General features: G+C 36.7%; 3 protein-coding genes across 8 annotated transcripts; 1 reads left to right on the top strand and 2 right to left on the bottom strand.

The window, feature by feature from the left end:
- Nucleotides 1-3,497: 3,497 nt before the first annotated feature.
- LOC149387551 (envelope glycoprotein) lies at nucleotides 3,498-6,356 on the bottom strand. 4 transcript variants are annotated; one of them, XR_016300556.1, is made up of 4 exons: nucleotides 6,068-6,356; nucleotides 5,866-5,984; nucleotides 4,427-4,549; nucleotides 3,498-3,872 (listed from the first exon to the last, which is right to left on the bottom strand). XR_016300556.1 is itself a non-coding variant. In XM_089621840.1 (3 exons), exons 1-3 carry the CDS (start codon nucleotides 6,217-6,219, stop codon nucleotides 3,847-3,849), a joined length of 297 nt encoding a protein of 98 aa, XP_089477966.1. In that variant the 5' UTR covers nucleotides 6,220-6,353; the 3' UTR covers nucleotides 3,501-3,846. The 4 variants fall into 4 exon arrangements, 3 of the variants coding, with proteins under 3 accessions (XP_089477966.1, XP_089477968.1, XP_089477967.1); XM_089621840.1 differs by lacking the exon at nucleotides 4,427-4,549 and having other exon boundaries at nucleotides 3,501-3,872; nucleotides 6,068-6,353; XM_089621842.1 differs by lacking the exon at nucleotides 3,498-3,872 and having other exon boundaries at nucleotides 4,132-4,549.
- A 4,623-nt stretch (nucleotides 6,357-10,979) lies between these two features.
- Nucleotides 10,980-12,807, bottom strand: LOC149387550 (uncharacterized). 3 transcript variants are annotated; one of them, XM_089621862.1, is made up of 3 exons: nucleotides 12,623-12,807; nucleotides 12,042-12,531; nucleotides 10,980-11,340 (listed from the first exon to the last, which is right to left on the bottom strand). In XM_089621862.1, exons 1-2 carry the CDS (start codon nucleotides 12,742-12,744, stop codon nucleotides 12,081-12,083), a joined length of 573 nt encoding a protein of 190 aa, XP_089477988.1. In that variant the 5' UTR covers nucleotides 12,745-12,807; the 3' UTR covers nucleotides 10,980-11,340; nucleotides 12,042-12,080. The 3 variants fall into 3 exon arrangements, with proteins under 3 accessions (XP_089477988.1, XP_089477987.1, XP_089477989.1); XM_089621861.1 differs by lacking the exon at nucleotides 10,980-11,340 and adding an exon at nucleotides 11,360-11,649 and having other exon boundaries at nucleotides 12,623-12,806; XM_089621863.1 differs by lacking the exon at nucleotides 10,980-11,340 and having other exon boundaries at nucleotides 12,039-12,531.
- A 9,400-nt stretch (nucleotides 12,808-22,207) lies between these two features.
- On the top strand, nucleotides 22,208-25,338 carry LOC149387549 (uncharacterized). Its single transcript, XM_089624444.1, has 8 exons — nucleotides 22,208-22,422; nucleotides 23,342-23,411; nucleotides 23,708-23,761; nucleotides 23,856-23,947; nucleotides 24,026-24,139; nucleotides 24,655-24,722; nucleotides 24,789-24,900; nucleotides 24,980-25,338. The coding sequence occupies exons 1-8, from the start codon at nucleotides 22,369-22,371 to the stop codon at nucleotides 25,073-25,075; spliced, it is 660 nt and encodes a 219-aa protein (XP_089480570.1). The 5' UTR covers nucleotides 22,208-22,368; the 3' UTR covers nucleotides 25,076-25,338.

Raw genomic sequence — 25,338 nt, 5'->3', positions numbered from 1 at the left:
TGCTTATTATTATTATTATTATATTTCTTGAAGACGTCCAAGCTTTGTAGTAGGCTATTATCATATTATATTAATAATAGTAAATAAATGGCTAGCCGGAGCCGGACTCTATTTTCTTAGTCGATGGTAATTCAAGCCCTTTGATTTTTAAACTCACTTTTTCAATATTTAACATTAGTAAATAAATTTTTATATTTTTTCAAAATTTTCATTACAAAGAAGTTTAAACTTGTGAGAGAGACATTTTACAATTTGAGTTTAGGCATGATGAAGTTCATCTTCGAAGCCATACCCTAATCGAATTGCGGTTTCTTTTCTTAGTATAGCATCGCAAATAGAAACACATAAAACGTGAACAAGAAGTCTTGTAATGGAATATGATTACTCAAAACTTCTCTCTTTTGGAGCGAAATCGAGATTATGTTCATAAATGTTCACGTAACAAAATTTTCGATACCATTCCATTATTAAGCATCATTTTTTTGTTTTTGGTATTATACCGTGAAGTTTTTAACTTTTCTAATACGTAAATCATAACAAAACAAAACGAAAAAGAGAGTTCTGTTCCAATTTAGGCAGAATGACACTGGTATTATTAAAGACATTATGTTCCAATAACTTCTAGAATTCCGGTTGGTCAAAACAAAATTCATATTTTGGTCGAACGCCTATATTTATTTGAAATCGATACTTAATTACTGCATCCGTACAAATAATCAGCGACAAATTCAAATGTGTAAATCAGAGAGAGCTCATTTGTATTTTGACTAGTTTCTTAGATTGAAATCTCAAATACTTGGTGCATAATTGATTTGAACATTTAACTACAAATTACAAAGAATTCTTTTTAAGCTTCAATAATAAAAATGTTAATAGTTTCACCTTATTTTATATACAGAAACAGAAAATTAACGTTAATGCACTAAATATATATATATATATATATGTAAATATATATGTAACAAGGATCACTATTCACGCTCTTACTACAAGGTAATCGTTGACTATTTACATGTTTCACATGGTTTTAATGTCAATCCTTGGATAAGAATCCAAAAAGAAAATATGTTGGCGTTACGTGATCATGTTTTTCTCCCAAATTTGCCTAATAATAATATGATATAATATGATATCCAGAGACACGTCCTCTTTAAGCACTCCTTCCTTTCTTTAGGACTCGTTTACTTAAAAGTTCAAATCAAATACAAAACTATACACTTGTTAGATTCAGCTATATTTAAAAAAAAAAATGACACACACACACACACACATACACACACACACACACACACACACATATATATATATATATATATATATATATATATATTATATTCAAATAAAATGGTGAGTTTAATTTTTTATTTTAAAAAATATCGATTTTATACTCTCTATTTAAATAAAATAACAAAATTATACCGTTAAATAGATAATTGTGCCACAAGTATTACTTTTATTGTCATTTCATTAATGTTGACTCTGATATTTATATATGAACCCATTTTACTTTTATTTATTCACATCTTATAGCCGTAGATGTAATTTATCGTAAAAAATATATATAAAAAACAACGATTTTTAAAATCTGAAATATTGTGGAGAATGCATATAGAGGAAACGATAAAAATCGACATTCGAAAACCATCAAAATCACTGATTCGAGCGTTAAATCCAAGAATTAAAGTCGCGATTTGAAAGATATGAATTTTATTAGTCTATGTTAATTTAATTCGATTTTAAAATTGGGAAATGTTTTTTTAAAATAAATTACATATTGAATCATAAAGCGTAAATGAATTAAAGTAAAATAAAGTTCATGTTAAGCCGTTTTTTGGATTCAACATTTGTCGACACGTGGTGTGCTTGGAATAGTCACGTGCCTAGTCTTGGATGAGCCCAGAATCACTATTCGAGATTCCAAAGGGCTCAAGGAAGTTTAGGAAAAAGCCCAAAACATCCGAGAGCTTCAGAGAAATCTTTGAATCGTGATTTGAGGATAGAAGTCACTCTTCAAGGTTCCAAAGGGCTCGAGGAAGGTTAAGACAACGCCTAACGCGTCCAAGAGCTTCAGAGGATCCTGAAATCGGGTAGCGGGTCGATGAGATTTTCCTCTTACTAAGTGAAGAGCATGAGAATTGATTTCTCAAGCTCTTGGACACTTTTAGAGAGAGAAATATAATTTGGCTTTGTTGGCCTTGATTTGTGTGAGAGTAAATATTACCTCTTCCGATCTATAGAGAATGGAAGTGATTATTTCTCTTTTTTGTGTGAGTGAAGTGATTTTTCTCTTTGTTTATTTTGGATCTCTAATGTAGTTTGAGAAAAATTAGAGAGAGAAGTAGGAGAAATAAATGCATGAGTTTGGCTAGGTTTTTTTATTTCTTGGAGAGAAAATGGTGAAATGATGCGGGTATTTATAGAGTTTTTGGTGTTGTGTTGAGAGATTTGAAGTTATTTGTGGGGGCCCAGCCGAATTTTGGCTTAAAAAAAGGTGTTTGCTGGCTATTGGAAGGTATCGGAAGATCCGTGCCCGCCGGCGACCATTTCCGACTCAAGACGGACGGAAAGTTTCCGAGCCTTCAAGACGGAACTTCCGTGCTCACGGAACGCGGATTTCCGTCGACCGAGGTTGAACTTATCGGAAGGACGAGCTTCCAACCTCGTTAATGGCAGAGGAGATCTGGGCCGTTGGATTTAAAAAAAAACAAAACCAAACCTTTATCGGCAGGATTGACTTCTGTGTGTTCTCTGCGAAGATCCGTCACTTGTTTCGGAAGGAAGACTTCCGTCTGCCAGCTCACGGAAAGCGGTATTCCCACGAGGCGCAATGGAGGCACGGAATTCCGTCCTTCCGTGTTTCTCCCGTCTGAATGCCCAGGATGGCGAGCAACAACACTCTGGGCGGATAGAAATAAACTTGGCCGATGACATCATCAAGCAATGTGCGGATGACATCATCATGTGGTAATAAGACTGCAGGAAGGAAAGCAGAGTGTGTGGGCGCGTGGCAGGAGAGAGGGTGAGCTGTGCGATGACGTGGCGAATGCAAAATGAATCTTTGCGGCTGCCAGGATTCGATCCAGAGACCATCAGCTTCATTCCTCCAGCGAATACCGCTAGACTATCCGTAACTTTTGTTCTCTTTTGGGGAGATTTAATATAACAACTACAATTTTTGTTGTTTGTGAAATAATGACATAACAATTCACATATAAATATCAAACATCAATACAAAGATAATTTGTGACACAGTTATCTATGTTGTATAATTTGAAAATCAAATGATATATATATATATATATAAATAACCAACGTTTCGTTAATTTTTTTATAAATAGCTACGTAAATCTATTTACACAGAGTAAATTTCTAGTAAATATATGTAAATAGCGTTGGTTACATCATATTTTTTACTATTTACGAGACATTTATGGCTATTTACGAAAAATTTACAAAACGTTGGCTAAAATGTAAATGCTTATGTTTTTGTGGCTTATATCGCTAAATATATATATGCGTCCTGGAAAACAAAATGTCATAGATTCATCCATCAGTAACAAGTTTTACGTGAATCCCACGTGATACCAGGAACCGAGACGGTAAGCTAAAAGTATATATATATAAATCACCCATTCTATTATTTCGCTCGGTTACATGAATCAATATCCAAAAAACATATCTTGATCAGAACAAAACTACAGGAACGGGGAGGAAAAAAAATAGCAATTTCAATTTTCAAGATGAGCAAGGGACAATAATTCAGTCTCACAGCCTGGAAAACTCTGGTCGAGCCAGGGTTGGTCAAGAATGGTTGACTTTTTACTTGGTTTCGTTCGTTTCACTCGTTCAGCTCGTGTCAATTCCTAGTAACCCTAACAAACATAACCAGTTTTGGAATCAGGCTTAACAAGCTTACAGATTTATTCATACACAGATCATCCATTTAGTATAACAGCAAGAAAAAAAAAAAAAAAAAAAAAACAAAATAACGCCTTTATTCATAGAAACAACTATCTATGACTATGAGTAATTTGAAGCCCAAGTTTGAGTCCGGAGAGCGATTTAGTTTGATTAATTAGACTTCACAATTACTTTACTAAATTGAGGTTAGCATTGTTATTTTCTTCAAGAATTATATACTAGTTTACCCCCTCAATTAGCTTCGCACACATATGAAGACACAAATCCCTCGACCGATAACGCACAAAAGAAATGGGTTATCTAGTTCTCAACTAAACAGGTATTTTATTAAACACATCACAAAATGGGTACCTAATTCTCCCCAAGACTGAAATCATCAACTCTCAAAAGAAAGCTAATAATAAAGAGAAATTTTTGAATTTGACATGGGCGGTTGAGTGCTAAAAATCAAAAGGCACAAGACATGGGCATCTATTGCGAGGTCTCCTGTGAAAATTGAACTTACAAAGACGGTAACAAAATAATGGAAGATGAGCTGACATGAGTTGATGGAAAAAAACAGTGATGCGAGCCCATTTGTATTGACACGAATAAGCCCAGGGTCGTTTTCACCGAGGAACTGCAGAAGCTAGGGATGCCAAGAGAGACAATCAGTAGATGAACAAATTCTACCGAAAAAACGGGAAGAAAAACAAGCTGAGGGGTGACTTATTTCACATATATTGGGAGGCACATAAACGCTGAAACGGAGAGGCCAGAGAGTGGCCACATACACAAAATCAGGATTCTGTTTTTTGCCTGAAATTTTTTTAACTAAATGAGCCGGGTTAGATAACTTTACAGATATGAACTTGTCCATAAATGTTCTCAACTATGAAACAAGACCTGGCAGCATGCCGTGACTATTGCTCATTCTAAATCAATTCATCTAAGTACATATCCTATTTGCTTTGCAGAGAGAAACCATTACCGAGAAGGATTCCATTTCACTAATCCAAACTCTCTTAAATCACAAAACGCAATTTCCATAATTGCAGACTTTTCCAACTTATTATCGTAATCCATCTCCAAATTAAGACGTGTGGCGTGGTGATAGTATCGTCATTTTATAACATTATTATATTTGTGTCTAAACTCACATGATTGTCATCAAATGAAAATAATACCAGCCCAAGTAGCAAATTGAAAAAAAAAAAAAAATTCACTATCAAACATGTAATAACCACAATCATTGTGAAATAAAACATGTAGATCATTAATTAAATAGAATTCTTCCAGCTTCGACGAAAAGAGCATTAACAAAGATGGATTTCCCATAAATTTCAGGAATCCAATTCATCAAAAACTTCATATGAGACATAAACTTAAGGTTTCATGATACAAAATCCCAAAAATTTCACTATCAAACATTATTTTTGCCTCTCATGTTGTGACACACAAAGGAACCCTAATCACTCAATTCTTTCACACAGTCGATTTGTGGCCTTGTGTCACAATGTTGATGCAAATCCTATGCCATGACGCAGGAAATCAAGTCAGAAACAAACTTAAGCTTCATCAAAATAATTTATCTTTGAAAAACAATCTGTCTACTAATTCTGAAATAGTTTAATCACAAAAGACTCGGCTAAGATCGAAGTCGAACCATAAAAAGAAATCCAAATGAAAGTGCATAGCTGTTCATCTCAAAAGTGACCCAAAACTGAAATTCTGCTACTCTGAACAGTAAACATGATTGGTATCTCTTTCAAAAAAAAAAAAAAACATAATTGCAAGCTAGTTACCAAATCTGAACTCCAATTTAGAAGTAAAGTCAAAAGTGTCTCATAGAAAAGAATCGCACTACAGAGACTTGTCAAATCCAAATCCACACTATTCAATTATTCAATCTATTTACGAAACTACCAAACACATAGAAGAGAGATATAACAATGCATATAGTACCTTGAGATAGGCAACTCCAGCAAGTGGAATCAACGGCGATATTGGATTTGAGTCTCGCCGAAGCAATAGCACTGTGAAGAGGCATCAACGACTCGACACTTCCAAGAGCAGAAACAACCCTAAAATCACAGCACATTACGTTATTCAGGATCGAATTGGAGGAAATAAATAAACGGTCTTGATTATAGAGCTCAATCGTCACCTTGAAACTCGAGGGATCGTTTGCGAGGACGAAGGGGAAGAAAACGGAGAGGGAATTGGTGTGGAATTTGGTGATTTTGAGGAGATGAATTTGGAACGACCAGCGAGTGACCTCGTTCCCGTCAGTAGAGCTGATCTGCAGAAGAGAGCCATCTTTTTATGGTTCTTCAAAGCTTGAGAGTTCAGAGATGTGACACACACTCGCTTAAACCCTAAAACTCTCTTCGAATCTGCTTGTTCTGTTCAGTTTCTCCTCTTCGTGTTTGCCAATGTCTTAAAACGACGCCGTGTAGATCTAAAAGTCAACATAAATCCTCCTCGCGAAATAAATAGCATTGGTTGTGTTTGGTAGTTAACTCAAAAAGTTTTTGTTTTCTGTTTTCTAATTTTTGTAGTTGTACTGAAAAACTGTTTTGTGGTTGTTTTCAAAAAGCTGTTTGATACAGTTTTCATTTTTGTTTTTTAGAAAGTGAAAAAACTGAAAAAAAAAATGTTTGGTATAGTTTTCATTTTTGTTTTTGAAAGAATGAAAAGAGAAGATGAGGAGAAAGAGGAGAGAAGAGAAAGAAATTTTTTTTCAAAAACACCTTTTATTTGTTTTCAGTTTTTTTTACTTTTTTCCAAAACAACTGTGTTCTTTCATTTTTTAGATAAAATGAAGGGAAAAATACTTAATATTTACTTTTTGTATCATTCATTTTTAGTCCCTGAACTATGTCGTGTGTAACAAGTTGGTCATTCGGCGAAAAAAACTGCAGGATCGATACTTGGTGAATGTGAGAAAATCACGTCTGGTCCTTCTGTCTAATTAATCGTCTATTTAGACGAAATTTGCTGACGTGGCTTGATCGATTAGGGGAGTTACGGTTTTGCCCCTGTTTTAATTGTTTCGCCCCTATATGGAAAGTCCCGCTATCTTCCTCTCTCTGTTTCTCACAGCTCGACCACGCCATCACCACCGCGCCGTCTCTCTGCTCCGACTCACCCTCTCTTCTTCTCGCCTCTCACTCTCCTTCTCTAGCTCGCTCTCTCGTTCGCTCTTTCTCTCTTTCTTGTGCGACTGAGATTGAGCCACCGCCTGTCTCCGTCAAACGCGAGATCGGAGAGCGCCGCCGTCGTTCTTTTCCTCGCGCGACTGTCCTCAGCCATCGAGCTCCACTGGACGTTGAGCGCACGCCTCTGACGCGGGTCCTGCGCTACCACCGAGCTCGGCGTGTGTATGACGGCCGAGAGTCTCCGTCAAACGCGAGATCGGAGAGCGCCGCCGTCGTTCTTTTCCTCGCGCGACTGTCCTCAGCCATCGAGCTCCACTGGACGTTGAGCGCACGCCTCTGACGCGGGTCCTGCGCTACCACCGAGCTCGGCGTGTGTACGACGACCGAGAGAGGATAAGCGCCGCCACCGGACAGGGAGGACCGCCGGAGAAGAACCAGGACCGCTGTAGGTTTGGTGGAGGTAAGGAATTGAGTTTGATTCTTCCCATTTCCTCTGAAATCGGTTGGGTTCGTCTAAGGTTTTAACTTTTTATTGGGTTCTTCTCGACCGTGTATTCCAGAAGCTCCGGCGAGCATTTCCGGCGAGAAATTGGCGAGGAAGATAGACGATTTCTGGCCGAAATTGTCCTAGCTTAAAAAGGTAAGGGAGTTTATGTAAATTTCAGAAAAAATCAATTCTGATTTCTAGGGTTTGAGTTTGTGATTTGGGGGTTTCGGTTTCATGAGGTTCAATGATGAAGTTGATGACGTTTTGAGCTGAATTCTGTGTTTGTGATGTTGTTTATTCTGCTTGTTGACTCTGTTTGGTTGAAATATGAAATTACTTAACTATCCTAATCGATCAAGCCACGTCAGCAAATTTCGTCTAAATAGACGATTAATTAGACAGAAGGACCAGACGTGATTTTCTCACATTCACCAAGTATCGATCCTGCAGTTTTTTTCGCCGAATGACCAACTTGTTACACACGACATAGTTCAGGGACTAAAAATGTCATTAATTCTTTATATATCTATGATTTAAAAGTTGCAGAATACTCGATGTCGATTTTTTTATCTCACTGTTGCTAACCGTTAATTTGGATGGAATGACACGTGTGGACATCTGATAATTTTGATAAATTTATAAATTAATTAATTAATTTTTATTTTAACTATATATTTAAAAAATAAAAAAATAAATACTGAAAAAATGCTATAAAAAAATCTCTCTCTCTAAATGTTTAAAGCGGAAAGCTTTTGAATTCTAAATGTTTTATACATCTCCATTAGTTTAAAGCTTTTGAACATTAAATCTTTTATAGCCACTTCAAAATTTGGAATAATTTTATTTATATTTTCTAAATATATAAACAAGAATTATAAAAAAAACAAAATTCAAATAATTGTATTTATGAAAATTACTGAATTGATATATTGATTAAAATTAGATATGGGATGATTTTTCAAATAATTGCATTTATTTTAATACTTAAGTTTTTTTAGCCAATTTATATAAGTATTTACATAGTATTTAAATAATATAATGTTTTGAATTAGAGCTTCACGATTATTCAAGTTAATTTCTCTTTATTTATGACCCAATTGAACTGAATGTCTAGATTCTTCAAATTAGTGTGTATACGAGAGAGATATATTTTCTTTAATAGTGTGTTTAAATATTAAAAAGAATTTTTTTAATTTATCAAAATTACCCGATCTTAACATTTGTCATTCCATCCAAGTTAACACCACTGGTAATAATAGAAAGACAAGAAATCGACATTGAATATTTACCCGCAACTTTTTAACAATAGATATATAAGTGATACAACCCGTAAACATTAATTATTTTTATCTCCATTTTTCCTATTTTTTGTAACTAAAATAAACACTTTCATTTGTCTTTTTTGTTAACCTAATTTTATAGAGTCATTTTCTTTAAAAAAAAAATTGCATATTTGCCAAATCGTGCTAGGTGATACTTCTTTCTACAACTCGACATAGTAAAATTACATGAATCTAGCAAGAATACATAAACAAATTGTCCAACTCGAGTTTCATCATGTCATGTTTGGGCGCGCATACAGACACATCTCATGTATAAACCAATAAGAAGAACGATCGAAAGGGGAAAAGTTTCTCTCTCTAGCAAAAAACCCTAAGTTCTTTTTCACCGCCGCCCCCCTCAGGCCTCGGACGTCGGTCACTCGACTCCGATCCGGGGGGAAGGCGAGGTCGCGATTCTTCGCGAGTCTGGTTTCTCCGATGACGTGCTTCATCGAACTTTGCGCGACTACCAAGACGAGTTTTTGTTGTTCTTCTCCTCCGCTTCGTCGGCTGGCGCTGCTCCCGTCTCCATGCCTTGCCACAGGTCCGAGATGTCCTGGATCTAGGAAGGGTTCGTGGTCCTGACGGTGGCAGAGGCCCGATTCTCAGATCCGTTCGTCGGTTACGAGATCTGGTCCGGTCCGTGCGTGGATTTTCTTGGAGTTTGCTTCAGCCGCTGACGTGGGTCGAGGTCGCTGATGGCGGTGACGTTTCTCGGCGGCTTTGCGTCGGGGCTGCTTTGTTTTTCAGGGTTGTCCCGGTAATCGGTCGGTGGGGAGATGAGAGGGGCTAGAGGTTCTTGGCAAATGGTGGAAGGGTGAAGTTTGGGTGCGGACCTTTTTTTCTTGTTTTTGATTTGGGTTAATTGTTGTTTGTTTAGTTTTAACTTTCGCACTTCAGTTTTAGTTATGTTTACTCTTTAGTCTTTAGTGCACCGTGTGGGTGTTTTTTGTGAAGTTTAAAGTTCTTGCTGGGTAAAGTTTCTTGGCTTTGTGAGAAAAAAAAAATTGGATGTTGTAAGTTAGAGAGAGCCAGATTTCGGTCTTGAGTTGTGCCAGGTTTGGAGGCCCTCGTGATGTTCGAGGTTATCGTAGGAGTCGAGCGTTGTTCTATTATTGGCAGAGATAATCTTGCTCGTTCCGGGATTTTGCAGAAGATCTTTGTTGAAGGAGTCTAGTAGAGTTCTTCACGAGTATGTTCTTGACGAGTACGTCTATACTCGGTCGAATCCTTCATTGTCTTTCTTTGTTCCGATGTGTTTGTCTTCTGCTTCTCATTTTCATTTCAGGACATTTGTTTGTTAAATGAGATTTTTGTCGCTGTTCGGAATTTTTGTAAGGCTAATGCCAGTTCTGTTTTGTTAATGAGAAATCATTGTTAAAAAAAACACACACATCTCATGTACTCTCTCTCTCTCTCTCTCTCTCTCTATATATATATATATATATATATATATATATAAATTACTTACTTGTCGTATGATTGACATTACGCCTTCACTACTCACATCTCGTGTTTGAATTGTTGATCACGACGACTTCAAGCATCCTATAGATGAGGTCCTTAATGATCCCGAGATCTTGATTATGTGGACTATGCACCTTTGGTGAATGAGTGTCTTTAACACTAGCCATAATATGTCCCTCAAACTTCAATATAATTTTATCCCCAACACTATCCCCGATATGTCTCTCAAACTTATCTATAGGAGTATCCCTCACATTAGCTCCGACATGTCTCTCAAACTTCTCTATCTGTGCATAATTGTTCCATAAACTGCTCTTTTATTGAACTTTAAGAAAAGAGTTGTCCGATTCTTTCTTTTTCTTTTATTAATAACTGATTTACCAAATTTTGACCGTCTGATGGCAGGTACGATCAATGCCAGAAACTAATTTTCGGGCTGCAAAACATGCCAAAACTACACTTAGCGTGAAATGTACAAAAAAGACATTTATTTCGTGAAATTAAGCTTATTAGACACCTTCCCATAGAGTTGAGAGACAAGAAAATATATATATTTTTTTAAATGACCAAACACTTTTATTTCTCAAATGATGTGATTTATTTTTCTCTTCTTTTTCATTCTATTGCAATATCACATGTCCCATATAACTCGTACAAAATTCTCAAAAGGGCAAGGAGCTACAACGCCACTGAGACGTAAAGCTTGGCTTTCTCTGTTCTTATTAGACATGTAGAAAGTATTTTAAAGAAACTTGGACATATTCAATACAACTCTAAAGGTTCAAAATGTAAAATCTTTGAGCCTTGAAGATATCTCACATGAAAGACGACTTCAAGTCTTACTTAAATCAATCGATACTATTTTAACCACAGAAAAGAGAAATGCATTATAACCAAGTATAAGTTTGCATTTCATTATGATAGCAAAGTATATCTGCTCAGTTCCTAACCAAAGGAGTGCAAATACCTTCCATACCTTCTCCTCACTTCTTCTTTTGTTTACCTATCGCAATCAAAATCTCTTTCATCACATTAGTGCATTCATTACTAAGAGAACCGTTGCAGAAACTAGCACGTCACAAGATGCGAAAAAAAGAAGGAAAAAAAAATCAAATTGGAGTGCAAACACAGTGCATATTTGCGTAGTTATTATTTTTAAAAAAATGAGTCAAATCGAAGATACAAGGAGAATGATGGCTTAAGAATGTGGTAAATCATTCTAATTTCAAATTCCAGCTCAAGCTCTGAAACCTTCCTTATTGTATGGCATAATCGGCCGGCCTTGTACAACTACGAGGCAAGTCACATTAACCTACCAGAATGTTAAAAAAAAAAAAAAGTAATTGAGGAATAAAGTCAAAGCCTACAGATGATTACATCGCTTAAGATGAAAGCCAAGATCGACAAGAGAAGCGTAAAATATTCATCAATTAGAGACGAGCCTCTAATAAGTAACTTAAAACACCGTATAAAATTAGCCCCTCCGAAAACACTGAGACAGGGGAAATATCTCATAACAAGGAAAGACATGATTTCACAGACATGAAGAATCAATCATATTTGTTATTCGACTAAGTTTCACTTCCGAAAGAACAGAATTTATCAATAAAATCAACTTTGCTTAGAGTTACTTCGATTTAAATTCGCACTGCATTCGAACAGACTTTCAAATACTAGGTGATTAAAAGACCGAGGTTAAAGTACCTTGAAAGACAAGGCAACTTCGAAAAGGCACAATTCAATTCAGTTCAAGAATTGACGTCCATTTTTCAACCAAAAGAGCTTGCTTTTCCATTCATTCTTCTCCGTCGTTTGAATAACCAACAACTGCTTCCTTGTTCTGATCTCGAACTGCTCTCTGGACTTCTTGTGGACGTGAGGCGATCGGAGAACAGTGAATAGCTGTCGCGTCGTAGGCAAGCGAATCCTCTTCCCCTCGAACTCACGTTCGAAGACCGGAGGGTCGAACGTCGATAGTGCTATCGTCATCTTCGCCGGCGTCGCCGTAACTCCGCCGTCATGAGGTAGCACGAACGCGGATTGGTCCTTGGAGACCTTGCGATCGAGGGACCGGAAAACGACGGAGATCTTTGGCGTTGTCTTCACAATAAAGCCCTTGGATTTCGTCCCCGGCGGTGAGTTGAGGCGGTGAAACGGAGTGAACGACTCTACGTTTTTCAGCGAGGGCGAAACCCTAAACAATGACGAAGCGGAAGAAATGTAAAAGAAAGTTACCCAAAAAAAAAAAAAAAAAAATTATACGATTCGTTCGAAACTGGCTTAACTGAGAAGCTTGAGAGACGGTCTCCGACGGAGATGATGACGAAAATTTGGAGAAAATGAGATTCGATTTTGGTGCGATTGAGGTTGATTTCGCTTTTAAGGCTGATCTGAATACAGAAGCCATTTTTCTTCCGGTTCGAAGGTCTGAGACTGGAAACAGTCGCTTAAACCCTAATTTTTTTTAGAATAAATGACGGGGTTTGCCCCTGAACTATAGCACGTGTGACAACGTGCCCCTCGGTCGTTAAAATATCGATATTTTCTTCTTAATCTTCATGTTTGTTACAGATTGGTCCTGCCGTCTAAGTTGGGTCACGTTCCGTCAGTTATATTTTCACGTGTGAGTCACGTATTACTAAGTAAAAGGGTATTGTAGTAAACTATCAAATGAATATTAAATCCATGAATTTTCTAAATTCATTGATAAAATAATTAATATAATCAAATAAATGAAACTAAAAAAAATGAGTTCAAATTCCATTACAAATCGAGAAACCTAAACCCTGATTTTCAAAGGTATGGCGAAATCACCAGGTAAATCTCCGACGAAGAGTCCGACGAGGTCGTCTCCACGCTTGCAGAGAAGCAGTTCTGCGTCTCGTGCAAACAAGAAATCGCCGGCGAAGGCAAAAATGCCAATGAAAACAAAATCGCCAGTGAAGAAGAAATCAACAGAGAAGACCAAATCGCCGGCGAAAGAAGCTTTTGATAATATTCCTCACAGCGAAGATGATTTCGGTAAGTGAAAAGAAAATAATATGCTATGATGGTGTTGTGAAATTTGAACTTTTATAAAATGGGTTCCGGGACCACACATTAAAGTGTGGTGTTGGTTTTGTTTGTTTTCGTTATCCTGGCTATATTTTTCTATTGTTTGTAAATGGTCGGGTATTATTGAAACCGTGGGTCCTCTGTGTCTCCAAGTATTTCATTTATTCCTCTTTTTAATTCATCTGGTCGGGTGTTGGTGTGTATGGGTGGGAAATATTTATTAGGTTATGTCATTTAATTTGTATTTATTTTTTGTGTTGCAGATGCGTTGCTGAACAACTTTGTGATCAACATACACTATGGGGGTTCGATGAGTATTGAGACTGCTAACTGGAAATACGTTGGTGGGCGTATAGCTCACTTGGATTGTGCAGATATAGACATGATGTCTATAGTGTACTTGCACAATATATTGAGGGTCCAACTAGGATTTCTTGATGGCCCAGTCTATTTATTGAAGGACCCTGAGAGTCGTGGTACGCAGCTGGTATTCATTGAAGACGACGAGACGTTGTTGGACGTTATGGCGAAGACGCTGAGAACACAGTGGGCTGTCGATGTGTATTGCGATCATCCCGTTAATGTTCCACACATTGTGTATGGGGATAATGATAACAATATGCAGATCATCGTGTCTCAATAGAAGGTCACATTGTCGATGATGTGACTACAAAAGAATCTCATGAGAATGATAAAGGTGCAAATGTGGAAGATCTTCCTGAAGATGGTCCTGTTGTAGAAGACCTTACTCAAGATGCTCCGATTGTGGAAGACCTTACTCAAAATGGTGGTCATGAAGAAGCTGCAAATGTTGAAGAATCTCCAAGCATTGAAGACATGACTGAAGATGGTGGTCACGGAGAAGCTGCAAACGTTGATGAATCTCCAAGCATTGAAGACATGACTGAAGATGGTTGTCATGGAAAAGATGCAAACGTCGATGAAGCTCCAAGCATTGAAGACCTGGCTGAAGATGGTGGTCATGAAGAAGCTGCAGAAGTCGATGAAGCTCCAAGCATTGAAGACCTGGCTGAAGATGGTGGTCATGAAGAAGCTGCAGAAGTCGATGAAGCTCCAAGCATTGAAGACCTGGATGAAGATGGTGGTCATGAAGCTACTGCAATTGTCGATGAAGCATCATCAGATGAGCATGGCCATGATGACTTGCAACAAGAACCTGGGTTTGAAGCCAGTGACGATGATGTCCACGTATATGGTGATGTTGTAGACATTGGACTTTCAGCGTTACGTGGAAAAGGAAAGAATGTTATGAGCGATGTAGACGACATTTCTGAAGATGGAAGTGAGTATGACATGGACGCTAACATCGGTATGGCTGACGAGTCATCAGATTCAGATCTAGCAGAACATGGCAATGGCTCGTCAAGTGTCCAGGGAAAAAAAATTCCAAAGAAAAGACTTCCAAATTTCCAAGAGTTTAAGGAGGCAACTGACATGATAAACCCTAGTTTGAAACTGGGTTTAACATTCAAAACCGCTCACATATTCAAAGAAGCCATCAGAGAGTATGCTATCAGAGCAGGTAAAGATGTTTACTTTAAGAAAAATGATCCTGATCGTGTGCGAGCTTAGTGTAAGGATCCAAACTGCAAGTGGACATGTTATGCCTCTTTACTAGGCAAGACTGGTTTGTTTATCATCAAAACATTTAGGTCGGAGCATACGTGTGCGAGGGTTAATCGTAACAGGTTTGACACCTCTAAATGGTTGTCGAAGACGTACATGCAACAATTCAAAAACACAGAGTCGTGGTCTGCTCCATATTTCATGAATCAAGTTCAAAAAGACTTCATTCTCGAGTGTTCACGTGTGAAAGCATATAGAGCTAAGAAACTTGCTGCACAAGTAATAGAAGGATCATACATTGAGCAATATGCGGCGCTATGGAACTATGCAGCTGAGCTGAAACGTTCAAACCCAGGCTCGACAATAGAGATTGAATCTGAGGCAAGTCCGGAGGGTAAGCCTGTTTTCAGACGTATGTATATATGTTTTAAGGGTTGCAAAGATGGGTTCCTTCAGTGTAGACCTGTGATTGGCCTCGACGGCTGTCACATAAAGGGTCATCACACTGGTCAACTTCTAACAACTATTGGTATAGACGCAAACAACAACATTTTCCCGATTGCGTATGCCGTGGTTGAATCAGAATGCAAGGCGTCGTGGTCATGGTTTCTACAATTCTTGAAAGAAGATGTGAACATCTCCAATGGTCATCACTGGACATTTATTTCTGACAAACAGAAAGGCCTACATGAAGCATTAGCGAGTATGTGGGAGGAAGGGTCTGTGCAAGCCGAACACAGACACTGTGCTCGACATCTTCAAAGTAACTTCACTAAGGTCAGTGTACTGTGAATATTATGATATGTTTATAACTAAATGACGAGATGTGAATATTGTGATAGGTTTTTAACTAAGAATATTCTTTAACTAAATGATGAGATGTGAATATTGTGACAGGTTTTTAAAGGACAATATCTTAAAAGCTTGATGATGTCTTCGGCAATGGCATATTCAAAAGCTCGGTTTGAATCTGAAATGGAGCTTATAAAGAATGAAGATCAGAATGCGTATGATTGGCTAATGGAGAAAGGTCCTCATCACTGGGCTAGGAGCCATTTTAGGACAACTCCTAAATGCGAGATCTTACTGAATAATCTTTGTGAAAGTTTCAATGGCACAAGAGCAGTTCTTATGGCGAGGCAGAAACCGATCCTATCATTGCTAGAACGGCTGAGAATGTATCTATTGCAAAGGTTCAGCAAGCAACGCCTTGCTGCTGATAAATGGAAAGGTGAAATAGGTCCTCGAATATATAAAATAGTTGAGACTAACAAGGTTCTAAGCGCACAGAACATAGCACAGTGGGCCGGTCAAAGTGAATATCAAGTGAGCAACATGTACAGTTCAATGTATAGAGTGAACCTCGCTCATCAGACATGCTCGTGTAGTCGATGGGATTTGTCAGGTATACAGTGCTATTTATTACATATTTAAGACGTGCTCATACTTAACATTAACATTTGTCTGAACTTTGTGGATTTAGGTATACCGTGCTCGCATGCAATCAGCTGCATATGGCAACGACATGAGGACCCAGTCAAGTACGTGTCAGCTTGGTATAAAAAAGAAGCTTACACGAAAACATACGAAAACATGATAAGGCCCATAAATCCGAGTGATCAATGGCCAAAGACAGGCTTAACTGCAATAGAGATGCCACCTGACAGAGCAAAACTTGGGAGGCTAAAGAAGCTGAGGCGAGTTGAACACGACGAAATTGTTCCTCGCCGTGGAACCAGAATAACTAGAAGGTATGTCATAACTACATGCTCAAACTGTGGCAAGGATGGACACAACAAGACCACGTGTTTCAGACGACAACAACAACAACAGGTACCTGATTGTGTATAAGACTGGCAACCTATAACGTAAATTCATTATAGGTTTGGTAATTAGAATATTTCATACTTTTCAGAGACAAGCTACACAGAAGGCCAGCCAACGAGCTTCTCAACGAGCTCGAGCAACACATCACACAACTCAAGAAGCTCAGGGACCTTCAGCTACACAGAAGGGCAGCCAACGAGCTTTTCAACGAGCTCGGGCAACACAACACACAACTCAAGCAACTCAGGGACCTTCAGCTACACAAGAAGGCCAGCCAAATTTAAGGGTAAGTGATGTCATATTTAATTATTGGAGCTTGGTAGTTAGAATATAGGTGTGTGTATTACTTGTTATCTAAGTAATCAGTTCGCCAGCGCGAGCTGGCGAACTGATTACTTAGATAACAAGTAATCCACACACCTATATTCTAACTACCAAGCTCCAATATTAATTTATGGTCATCAGTAGATATTGGGTCGTAACATTTTATTTTTTTCTTTCCATTTACAACGAAGCCCAAGATTTAGGACTCGCACCAGTCGACGGGAAGTCATGGAGCCTAGAGGGCTTTTCAGAGACTGATTTTGTGTTTCTAAGGACAAAGATGTATAATCTATCTTTGGTCCTTAATTCATGCTTTTGGGTCGGGTCTAATGCCCTACAAACTTCACTTTTTCTTTTTGGTGTAAAGGCTTAAGTTATTAGTTACTGTAATGTTTGTAATGTTTTGTACTAAGTAATTGCCCACTGCTTGCAATGTGTTTTGTACTATGTTTGTAAAGGCTTATCTGAAATACAATGCTTGCAATGTTTGTAAAGGCTTATCTGAAATACAATGTTTGTAATGAATTGTAATCAAATGTGTTTTGTACTAAGTAATTGCCTACTGCTTGCACATATCTTCATTTCTAACTCTTATTCCATTTATCAGAACACATTTTCATAACCTCACAAATTTATACAAAACAACCAATTTATACAAAACAGCCGAACACCAACTTTAAACATCTTCTTAAACAAATTGCATATATAATTCATCAGATAGGTTACACGTCAAACACGACAATGGTTCAATAACATTCACATTATTTAAACAAAACCAGACAAATAAGTAAAAGAACAATCATAACCAACAACTTCAATTTATGCACTTCAGTAGCAATTAGCCTAATCACGTCACTTGAGTCGTCGTTTTTTGGAGATGGGCCTTGGTCTACCGATTTTTCAGTCACCGAAAACTGTGTTGCGCTCTCGAGTGTATTGACTTTCTTCAACAATCCAGGGATAATATGCTTCGCTCTTGAGCACATCGGTGGGTCCAACCACTCATGAAATCCGCACCCTCTCATATTAGAATTCTGAGAAACAAATCAGTCCACTTCAATACATAATGAATTAACCCAAACAAAAAATCGATTCACAACTACAAAAAAAAAAAAAAAAACAAACCTGATACTTTGGGCATCCGTAAAATCGTCTTCCTGGGTTATCATTTGTCCACGAAGTCCGTTCGACGCTGCTAATTTCGCACAAACACTGCGGCCTTCGATCTTCAACAATGACACGAGGTTTCTTGCGATTCGACGAACTGCTCGGACTGGTTTCCATATCACAGACGAGAGAAAGCAATACGCGACAAGGACCTCAGAAATTATGGGTTCTCGAACCTTAACTGGTTATGGAGTTTCGAAATTGATTTTGGGAAAATTGGGGTTTTTTTATAACCCTAGCTCGAGCTGAGTTGGGCGATGAGAATTTTTGGATTTTGAAAATATCGATTAATTCTTCTTTTATATATATTTGGGTTAATGTTTTAAGGGTTATATTCGTAAAACCACTAGAAATGTATCTCACGTGACGAAAACGTGACGACTTAACAGACTTCTTTTGAGTTTCATACACAGAAGGACCAGAAGCGTACAAAACATGATATTAGATGGTGATTTAGTCGATTTTATGTTTTAACGAGCACGATGTCTCAAGTGCTATAATTCAGGGGGCAATCCTGTCATTTATTCTTTTTTTTTATGATACAAAGGTAAAACGACGATCGTTTTACGAGTTTCAGAGTAATAGATGCATTCTTTTATGTGGAAATTACCCGTCATGCCGCGTTTCCAAAAGTTATCGCAAAAATAGCGTTTAATAGTTTTATATCCAAAATAATTTCTTTTCGTAATGTATTATCATTATACTCATGTATAAATATTGAAATTTGTATAATGAAACTATATAATATACATTGAAAATTGTACATTGAAAATTGTATGTATACTGAAGGATATTGTCTTAAATAGTTGAAAAACATTTTGGATATGTTTTGAAATCACTCTTATTTCAGAAAAGAAACCCACAAATACTATTAGTCTGTTAATTTTCTTAATTTTTATTGGAATTTATTTGGCCTTATTATCGGGGAATTTATTTAGCTAAAATAGTACTATTTTAACTTATTGACATAATAATATATATATATATTTTTTATGATAGTGACTCAATTAGCCTTAACAATTTCAAGCCAAATGCTTTCGACATATAAACGTATTTAACGCCAAGAACCTTTGTTGCCAAAAAAATCCGAGCCCGATGCTTTTGACGGATGCATTTCAAATAGGGCCTTTTCAATTTCGTCATTTGAGAATTCCCCTTCCTAATGCGTCGATGAAGCGTGAAGTAATCATGGAAGCTCATTTGAGATTCATTAGTAAGCTCTTCCTCCAAATAGTCGGAGGAATGAAAATGCATGATAATAGTCTGCATAATCTACTTACATGTGGGTAGCCCATAGAACATAACCTACAGATCACTCACTATTCACGGTGAGGTTGTTCTTTACTTTCAATTCGAGTATTATCAGTCAATTGAATGTGTTTCCTAAGCTTTCTTCTAAGCCCAGTAACAAAACTTCTTTTCGAACTTGACTTTAGCTGGGTATCTCATTGATTCACCATCCCTCGAGGCGAGGGGCAATAAGGAACCGAAACCATGGGTTTTTCGATATGATTTTGTGATTGTCTTCGTGGTCTCTTCCATTCGGTATGCCAAATTGCATTGTCATCAATTTTTTTGGATATATGATTCTGCTTCCATTGCTTATTTGCTTGAGTTTAGAAAAAGCTTGTAATTTTATACTTGTGTGCTAACTAGTTAACTTCCTTTGAGGAGACGAGCTTTTCCATTCTCGCGTTTATTGTTTTGATTTGCCTACTTAGCCTTCCGTGTTTTTCCATCCCCCAATCATCAATGTATTTACTAATCGTCTCTGTATCCTCCATAACACCTCGGTCTCAGAATGTGCCTCCAATGTTCCGAGTCCATCGGTTTTCACTATTTCTCGGAACTCCTTGTCGTGAAGCCATTTCTATTCAAATTGAAACCGAAAACCGTTCTTTCGCCGGGTTAGTGTCAACATGGTTATTCATTGTTTAGCAATTTATAATTTACTATTAGATAAATTCATTTGATCAGATGCTATCACTTGCTTAAAAAAACGAAATTATACTTTTTTTTTTGTTTATTGCTCCCTGTCACCTTACAATATTTAGAGAATTAAAAATATTAACAATTGCTAAGTGGGTACTTTGTTATATAGCAAGATTGAACTCGAGGTCTCTTGAAAATAAATCAATAGGTTGACCACTAGACCAACAATATTTAAGTAACAACATAATTTAAATTTGAACATCGTTATTAATGTTCCACATTTAAATATTTGGACAATAGATTCAGAGGCCATATAAATCTAATCAGACATTGCTCGAAACCCAAAGCTCTAAGGGCCCGTTTGGTAGTTCACTCAAAAAGTTTTTGTTTAATATTTTCTAATTTTTATAGTTGTATTGAAAAATTATTTTGCAGTTGTTTTCAAAAAGCTGTTTGGTACAGTTTTCATTTTTGTTTTTGAGAAATTGAAAAAAATGTTTGGTACAGTTTTCATTTTTGTTTTTGAAAAAATGAAAAAAATGAAAACTATTTGGTACACCTTTTGAAAAAATGAAAACTATTTGGCGGCGATGGTGAGGCTCGGTGGTGATTGAAGAAGATGGCCGGATTTCTTTTTTATTTTTTCAAGTCTTGCGCGCGGGTGAGGAGAATGAGGAGAGAAGAGAAGATTTTTTTTTTTTTTTTTTTTTTTCCCAAAAACACCTTTTATTTGTTTTCAGTTTTTTTTACTCTTTTACAAAACAATTTCAAATTTTTTTTAATCATAATTTTCACTTTTTGTTTCCAATTTTTTTTTTTATCAAAAAAACTGTTTTTTAGATGCATACCAAACACACCCTAAGAAATCTCAAGGATTGGCTAAAACACTTTCAAGAGCCACTGATTAAAAGGCAGATTGAAAACACTATAAAATAACGAATGTGCCCTTAAAACACTAGAAAATAAATGTTCAAGCACCAATCGAGTATTGGCTAAAACACTGTCAAGAGCCACTTATTAAAAATTCTCCCTAAAATGAGCTAAAAATATTGTGGATTTGACGAACACGCTATGATTCCCTTATATATACATGCATATCATACAACAATTATACAGACTCGTTTTTATTTAGAGATGACTTTACTTATACTTATTATCATTATTGTGTTTGGTATTTGTCTAATTGGTACTTGTGGGCTCTTCATGAATCATTTGTTTGTTAATGTAACATTTTTAATCCCTGCGAGAAAACGACATTTATTGTCCTTATTTTGAAATTGATAGACTTCTATACTTTTTTTTTAATTTTTTTTTTCCTTAAATATGTCTCATATTTACATAAAATTTTGTACTAAAAAAGACAATAAATGTGAAATGGTATAAATGCTTACCGACAAAAAAATGAAGTATCCAATCTATTTCTCATTCCCGTGGTATTTTTCAATTTTATATTTTAGGAAATATTTGACCTGTTTGGCACAGCTTTTTTAAACCTGTTTTTGCTGTTAGCAAAAACCAAAATGCAATCTTACTGTTTGGTAAAACAGTTTTTAGAAAAAATTTCAAAAACGATTTTAAAAATTGTACATGAGTCACAAAAGCTAGAAATCTTAGCTTTTAGAAAAAGCGTTTTTGTATCTGATATAAAATTACTTTAATATCCTCACGTGATTATCCATAGCACTGTTAAATATTTATTTTATGTCTATTTTAGTCTTTTTATTATAATATATTTATTTTACCAAACGCAAAATCAGCTTTTGTTACCAGCAACAATTGTTTTATAAACAGCTTACCAAACACCTGTCAGTTTAAAAAAAACAGTTTTTTTTTTTTTTTTTTTTTTTTTCCAAAAACTGAATTTAAAAGCGTTTTTTTTTTAAACAAAACTATGCCAAACGATGTCATTATTAGATAATAATAATATACGACAAAGTCCACCAAAATAAAAAACGACAAAGCAAGAGTAGACGTCACTCGCTCGCTCTTCCCCTGAGTCGGTTGTGTTCCCAACTCGTTCGCTTCTTCTTAATTAAGAAAATCCATCCTCTCAATCCTTCAATTTTCTCCCAGTTACAGAGGAGATTCGAAGGTATATAAAAAAACCTAGTTTCGGCTCTTGCCATTTCACCTGAAGACAATGGCTGCGATCTTAGCTCGCAAATCTCTCCTCGCTCTTCGTTCCCGTCAGCTCGTAAGGATTTTCTATATTTTTCCGCGGTTGCTGAGAAATTCGAAGACTTTCGATTTTGGTTTATTGTTATCTGAATTGAATTATACAGCCGAGTGTTTATAGCAGTCGGTATTGCTTCATAAAGATTTGGATATCGACCATTGAAAGTTTTTGTTTCGAAGATGTAATTTGTTCATGTTTAGGGTTTCTAAGTTTGAAGCTCCATGATCTCCTTCCTGTATGAATTTTCGAATTGGCATTCGTTGCGTAGAGAAAACAAAGGGAAAAGTATCTTATTATATGATTTTGACACCCTTTGAAGTTTTGTGGCAGTGGAGTGATAGCTCATTTAGCAAATGCAAAACCTTATTTGCATGAAGAAGAGGATATCTTGGATTTAATTTTGTTGTTCGTTTACTATCAATCAATTGTTCTGTGACGTTGATGTTTTCTTTTTCTCCGTTGGAAGTGGTGATTACTTAGAACTTCATGCTAAATTGGGATTCTTTTTATTTTAGTTTCGAGCAAGGTTTTTGAGAATGTGTCAACCTTGAAGACATAGAATGAAAAAAAGTACAATGTTAAGATGGATTATGTCACATGGAATAGGTTATAAATATCGGCATCGCAGTATTTTGAATCGGAATATAGAGTTACAAATTGTAGGGTGAAAGTAAATAGCTTTTCCAAAATGTTGGTGTTTAATTTTTTTTTCCCTCGAGGTTTTCTTTCTTTTCAATTTCAGTCTCAATTAAAGATCACTTTTGCTGATCTCAACTTTGATACTTATCTTAGCAACTACGTTCTCAGTTGGAGACGGTGTCAAGATAAAGATTACAGCAATAATGCTAAAGTTTTTACACTACAGCGATGACTTTCTGATTATTTTTTTATTTTTTATTTGTGGTTCGTATTTTAACAGCATTTTTTGGCCTTGTAGACTGCTCCAGCGCAAGCACTGCACAATCATGGGTTGGGATTCGGAGGACACTCTTATTCCACACAATTAGGTTTGGTTATGCTTCTTTAAGGTTTTTTTTTTGTTAGAGGATAGTGGATTGGGGAAAGAGCGTTTGAGGTTGCTCAGGAAATTCTGCAAGTAGACAGAAAAAAATTGATCACACGAACCCTGTGTGGTTTTATTATTAGATGGATTATGATAGGGAAAAGCACTGAAATTCTTATAGAAAAGATTGTTATTTTTTCTCTTCGTTTATTTATGCGTTGCTGTGGTAGATGTTTATGTATGTTACAAATGATCTTCTACTTTGTTCGTCGTGTGGTTCATACTTATTTTGTACTGTAGAGGACAGAGAAAGAGAGGAACTTGCAAGGGAGATGTCAAAGGATTGGAGTTCTGGTAGTTTTTAACAATCTTTCTCGTATCTATTCTGAAATTCATTTGCTCATTTTGTTCTCCTAAGTTTGTCCTGACACAGTCTGAATAATCACAGTTTTCGAGCGAAGCATAAATACGCTATTCCTCACCGAAATGGTCCGGGGTCTGAGTCTGACACTCAAGTACTTCTTTGACAAGAATGTTACTGTAAGTTTGTTTCAGTATAGTTTTCGAGCTTTACAGTATAGGAATTACCATTTAAGCCTACTACTTTCTACTATGCAGATCAATTATCCTTTTGAGAAAGGCCCTTTGAGCCCACGTTTTCGGGGCGAGCATGCCTTGCGGCGTTACCCAACCGGAGAGGAGCGTTGCATTGCATGCAAGCTTTGTGAAGCTGTAAGAATTAGAAAATTTGTTACTATTTTTTCAATATTAATCTAAATGCAAATGAGGCATAATCACCGACCTGGAAACTTAAAGACATGGCTTCCATGCCCATGGAATGCAAATCTAGTTGATCCTATCAGTGTTTTTAGTCAATTTATAGAATGTTATAAGTTTCAGTTGTATATTTAGAATGAAGGTATGGATGATTTAGACCAATATTTTAAATTCTGGAACTTACTGTGACTTCAAGGAGGGTTCTTTATGCCTCAAAATATCTCTTTTCCCTCACCTAGTAAACTATGCTTTAATCTTGGTTTGAGTTTCAACTATTTAATGTAGCATCTCACAACCCAACTCGGGTAGAGTTAGTAAAAGGATAAACCGACTTGTCAGTTTAAACAGCTCTTATGTCAACACAGTCTATGTGGTTGGAGCCTGAAACCTGTTATCTCTTCACCCTTTTTGTGAGGCTTTTTACATTTTATTTCATCGATTCGTCTCATGACCCAATGTGAATCTTCCAGATATGCCCAGCACAGGCCATCACAATTGAGGCCGAGGAGCGTGAAGATGGTAGCCGGAGAACTACCAGGTGAAGAATCTCTCCATAGTTGCTCTCTCTCTCTCTCTCTCTCTCTCATGTTGGTAAAATTTGTAGGTATGACATTGACATGACAAAGTGCATCTACTGTGGTTTCTGTCAAGAGGCGTGCCCTGTTGACGCCATTGTTGAAGGACCAAATTTTGAGTTTGCCACCGAGACTCACGAGGTTTGAAGTCTTCTATTTTTAACGTCGATAAATAGAATGATCAAACCAAATATTTGACCGAAACAATGAAATGTTGCAGGAGCTACTGTATGATAAGGAAAAGCTTCTGGAGAACGGAGACCGTTGGGAAACCGAGATCGCTGAGAACCTCAGATCAGAAAGCCTCTACCGCTGATCTCCCCAAACCGTGTTTTGCCATATTTTTTTCCCGTTTGTTCTAAATGCAGTTTCTTCTCTACAACTCTTTTGATGATGTGGGAATAAATAGATCTGTAGCGATTGGACTCCAAACGCTTTCAACAGATTTCGTTTTTGTTAAAAGTTTTTTGGCGCTATTTTAAGAGCTTCTTTCTTGACGAGCATGGAGAAAGAAATTGATGTTTAAGAAAGTCATTATACCTTGTGGTGAATTTATTGAGATGGAATAGTTATTTATTA

The sequence above is a fragment of the Urtica dioica genome, chromosome 8, assembly GCF_054948205.1.
Source record: "Urtica dioica subsp. dioica isolate 48M chromosome 8, U.dioica_male_clone48M_v1_H2, whole genome shotgun sequence".
In the NCBI taxonomy this organism is placed as follows: Eukaryota; Viridiplantae; Streptophyta; class Magnoliopsida; order Rosales; family Urticaceae; genus Urtica; species Urtica dioica.
This window is presented reverse-complemented; position numbering and strand designations above follow the sequence as displayed.

Bases quoted from the DNA above. Each gene is read 5' to 3' on its own strand.
- LOC149387549 (XM_089624444.1), top strand. From the start codon at position 22,369: ATGGCTGCGATCTTAGCTCGCAAATCTCTCCTCGCTCTTCGTTCCCGT. The intron at 22,423-23,341 runs GTAAGGATTTTC...TTGGCCTTGTAG, and splicing joins CTCTTCGTTCCCGTCAGCTC to ACTGCTCCAGCGCAAGCACT. The intron at 23,948-24,025 runs GTAAGTTTGTTT...TCTACTATGCAG, and splicing joins TCTTTGACAAGAATGTTACT to ATCAATTATCCTTTTGAGAA.
- LOC149387551 (XM_089621840.1), bottom strand. From the start codon at position 6,219: ATGGCTCTCTTCTGCAGATCAGCTCTACTGACGGGAACGAGGTCACTC. The intron at 5,985-6,067 runs GTGACGATTGAG...CTGTGATTTTAG, and splicing joins ACGATCCCTCGAGTTTCAAG to GGTTGTTTCTGCTCTTGGAA. The intron at 3,873-5,865 runs GTACTATATGCA...TATGTTTGTTAG, and splicing joins CTGGAGTTGCCTATCTCAAG to GGTTACTAGGAATTGACACG.
- LOC149387550 (XM_089621862.1), bottom strand. From the start codon at position 12,744: ATGGCTTCTGTATTCAGATCAGCCTTAAAAGCGAAATCAACCTCAATC. The intron at 12,532-12,622 runs GTTAAGCCAGTT...GTCATTGTTTAG, and splicing joins ACCGTCTCTCAAGCTTCTCA to GGTTTCGCCCTCGCTGAAAA.